The sequence below is a fragment of the Salvelinus sp. IW2-2015 genome, linkage group LG7 (assembly GCF_002910315.2).
Source record: "Salvelinus sp. IW2-2015 linkage group LG7, ASM291031v2, whole genome shotgun sequence".
In the NCBI taxonomy this organism is placed as follows: Eukaryota; Metazoa; Chordata; class Actinopteri; order Salmoniformes; family Salmonidae; genus Salvelinus; species Salvelinus sp. IW2-2015.
Genome location: NC_036847.1, coordinates 30,106,093 through 30,109,690, shown reverse-complemented (window position 1 = coordinate 30,109,690; position 3,598 = coordinate 30,106,093). Strand labels below are relative to the sequence as shown.

At 45.2% G+C, this 3,598-nt stretch overlaps 1 protein-coding gene across 1 annotated transcript in view; it reads right to left on the bottom strand.

Moving 5' to 3' along the window:
• arhgef25a (Rho guanine nucleotide exchange factor (GEF) 25a) overlaps positions 1 to 3,598 on the bottom strand; it is a 34,408-nt gene that overhangs the window by 22,586 nt on the left and 8,224 nt on the right. Inside the window, exon 3 of the mRNA XM_023990550.2 lies at positions 1,594 to 1,704. Coding sequence (XP_023846318.1) covers positions 1,594 to 1,704 — 111 coding nt within the window. The remainder of the gene's footprint in view (positions 1 to 1,593; positions 1,705 to 3,598) is intronic.

Below are 3,598 nucleotides of genomic sequence, written 5' to 3'. Positions count from 1 at the left end.
TAAGAAGTCTTAACTTTTTCTCTTCCTTTCCTGAAAGAGAAACAGTAAATCTGTCTAAGGAGGGGAGGAAGGAGAGAGAAAAAGAGAGAGATGGAGAATGACAGTGATAGAGGGAGAAGAATAGGAGAGAGGGAGAGAGAGACCCTGAGATGACTGACCTACATACTTTATTACCTCTTTCTCTCTCTCCCTCTCTCCCTCTCTTTCCTCTCTTTCCTCTTCTGGCAGTACAGACTGAACCAGTGATCTCCTTCCCTTCTCTCCCATCTGTCTCCGACTGTGTGTAATCCTGCCATCAGAGCTTCATGACTGGCTGCTATAATGAACTGCAGGGGAATGACCCCCTCCCTGGGTCATGTTCAGTAGGGCACACTGTAACAAAACATTTGGAAATCTGTGTTGTTATTGGAAAAGTTCAGATATAGCTCCCTTGTTCCACTCGGTTTCAAACCCTTTTATCAATAGTGACCCTGGTAAGAGTCCAGTAGGAATGAGCGCTGGCTCTCTGATGTGTTTCGTCATAGTGTTCACTATCCAGGCCCCCTTACAACCCTCTTCTCTGTTCCAAATGCCATCTATACCATTGGCTGTTGCCGTTCACACAATTCCAATTGTTTGATGTGTAAATGAAAGAGCAAAGCCATTGTTTGGACTCATTTCCTGSAATGAGTAGTAGACATCTTCCATTACATTTCTCCTCTCAGTGCTATTTTCTTTTTTATCTGTAGTGATTTTCTTTGTAGTATGTTAATGCATCCATCACACAGAACCCTGACTAGGATGTGTCCCAAATGGTACCCTATTCCCTATAGTAGTGCACTATGTAGGAGATAGGGTGCCATTTGGGAAGCTAACTTAACAAACCTTCCCCACTGGACTGCCTCCTATTGATGAACTCTGACAGGACCTTGAGTTCATCTAGGTGTGTGTGTCTGCGTGTGTATCTGAGACCAAGAAACTATGTTTGATCAGCCAAGCCCAGCAGCGGTGGTGGTGATATGGGATCCTTCGGACGTCCATACTCTAAACCCTAACCTTAACCCCTACCCTTACCTTAACCATAACAACCCTTACCTAAAGGTGAACCACTTTTAGCCTACCTTTACTATTTAAAAAGTCAACTTCAATGGGTGGTAGGGACGTCCCAAGGATGTCACCTACCGGTCTGTTTTTCGTCAGAGGAAATCATTAGACTCTCCCCTGTCCCCATATACACTGAGCAGCAACAGCTAATGCCTTCTATAGATTATCAATAGAGTTTTTCATCAGTTCATCAGTCTGATTGATTGTGTTTTTTTATGGTTGGATAAGTTGACTGTGTAATCTGTGACCATGTTGAGAAGATTGTATGGCTGTATCTACCTAGTTTAGCCTCTTAGGCCTAGGCATTTGCTCAGGGGCCTAACACCAGTTGTCAGGTTTCAGGCAAGGTTTGTCAACACGCAAACATGGTTTACTGAACCACCTCTGTTACACAGGGCTGTGTGTTGGGACAGACTCGTGTGTGTGTGTATTTGTTTGTTCGTTTGAGTGTGTGTGTGTGTGTGTGTGTGTGTGTGAGAGGGCTGTATGTGTGTCTGTGGTTTGACTCACCTGTGTGTTGGCAAGTGCAGTACAGCCCTGTAGTGAGTCAGCCAGGTAGCTGGAAGAGTTTAGGGTTGCTGAGGAAAGCTCCTCAGGACTGGCCAACCTATACCTGCACTCCTACAACACACACACACACACACACACACACACAGCGACACACACACACACACACACAACACACACACAAACACACACAACAGAGGGAGAGACATCATTAATCAAAGCATAAGCACAGAACAACATAGAACATGCACAACACATGTATATCCTTGCAACACTGTGACTTTCAGAAACATCCCCAGGAGTGAGATAGCAGAATCACCATCTCCAGGGCTGTTATTATATAACTAACTAGCATTATGACTGTAATCACACTGTGACTATCCACCATGTGTACATCATGTGGGTAAACTATGGGTAAACCATGCAGCAGTCAACTGTGTTGGTATTCATTGGTTAGGTACTGTACTGTCAATGGGCTGCGGTTGGGCAAGCTTTTGTTAGATATTTACACAGAAAAGGTAGTTGATCTCGATCTTATATGTAGATATTTGCTCAGGAATAGTKATCTCTTTAACTAAGACCGTCGCCAAAACTAAGACAGTTCTGCCGAGTTGTTCTGCCAAGAAACAGAGGAAGGCTCCACACCACTCTCTAACTTGAATATATTGCTTAGTTAATTTCAGATTCTTTTATTTTGCTCTGTTGTAGCTTTGTCAACTATGTGTGTGTTTTCTATACCTGTTTMCTCCTCTCCCTGTAGGCGTTACAGACGCTCCCGACCCCTTGGTTGCAATCCTTCTAATTTAGTGAACCCTGCACGCAAAACCTATGTGGAATTCCTGCCGATCTGCGGTCCAGAACGCCTAGTTCACCTGAGCAGTATGCTGCGCATCCCTTGACGTCACAGTGGTGGCACGTCTAGTCATTTCTCCTAACTGGAGATMTTCTCACCAGTCCATCTTCTCATGTGAATTCCATGRTGTCACTTGTCACTTGTCCACTTAAGCTTAAAATCGTTGTCATCTATCACCCACCAAGTGCCCTTGGAGATTTCCTCAATGAGCTTGACACCTTAATAAGATCATTTCCTGACGATGGCTCACCGCTCTTCATACTTGGTGACTTCCACCTCCTGACATCTGCCTTCGATTAATTTCTTTCCAACTCTCTCTTTCCCCTCCCTAACTCTTTTAACATAACCCTTTCCCAGTCCCCTCCAACTCACAAGGCAGACAATACGGTTGACCTCATCTTTACTAGAGGCTGTTCACCTACTACCCCCCCCCAGGTCTCTGATCACTACTTTTTTTTTTGTTTCCTTCTCTGTCTCCTTTCCTCCAACCCTAACCACTCAGCCATACCCAGAATGGTCCCATGGTTGTTTTCCTCATCTGTTTCTTCTTTCCTGGCCAACCTAAGCAATCAGCCCCTAACCAGATGGTCAATGTTGTTTCTCTTCTCATGTCTCCTTTTCCTCCAACCTCTAACCGAACTCATTCCCCTAGCACTCAGATGGTCTTTATGGGTTGGTTCCCTTCATTCTTCTGGTCTCTCTTTCATGCCAACCTCTATACTCACTCAGGATTTTCCATACCAGATGTGTCAGTGTGTTTTCTTCTCAGTGTCTCCTTCCTTCTCATACCCTACCATCTGTCACTTCCAGCCCCTACCAGATGGTCAGTTGTTTCCTTTCTGTCTTCCTTTCTCCATACCCCTAACTCATCACGCCCTAACCCAGATGCGTCATGTTGTTTCCTTCTCTGTCTCCTTTCCTGTCTCAACCCTAGACCACGTCAGCCCCTACCCAGAGTATCAGTGTTGTTTCCTCTTTCCTCTGTCTCTTTCCTCGCAACCTGTGTAACCACTCAGTCCCCTACCCAGGATGGTCATGTTGTTTCCTTCTCTGTCTCCTTTCCTCCAACCCAAACCACGGTCAGCCCCCTACCCAGATGGTCATGTTGTTTCCTTCTTCGTGTCTCCTTTCTCCAACCCTAACCATACACATCAG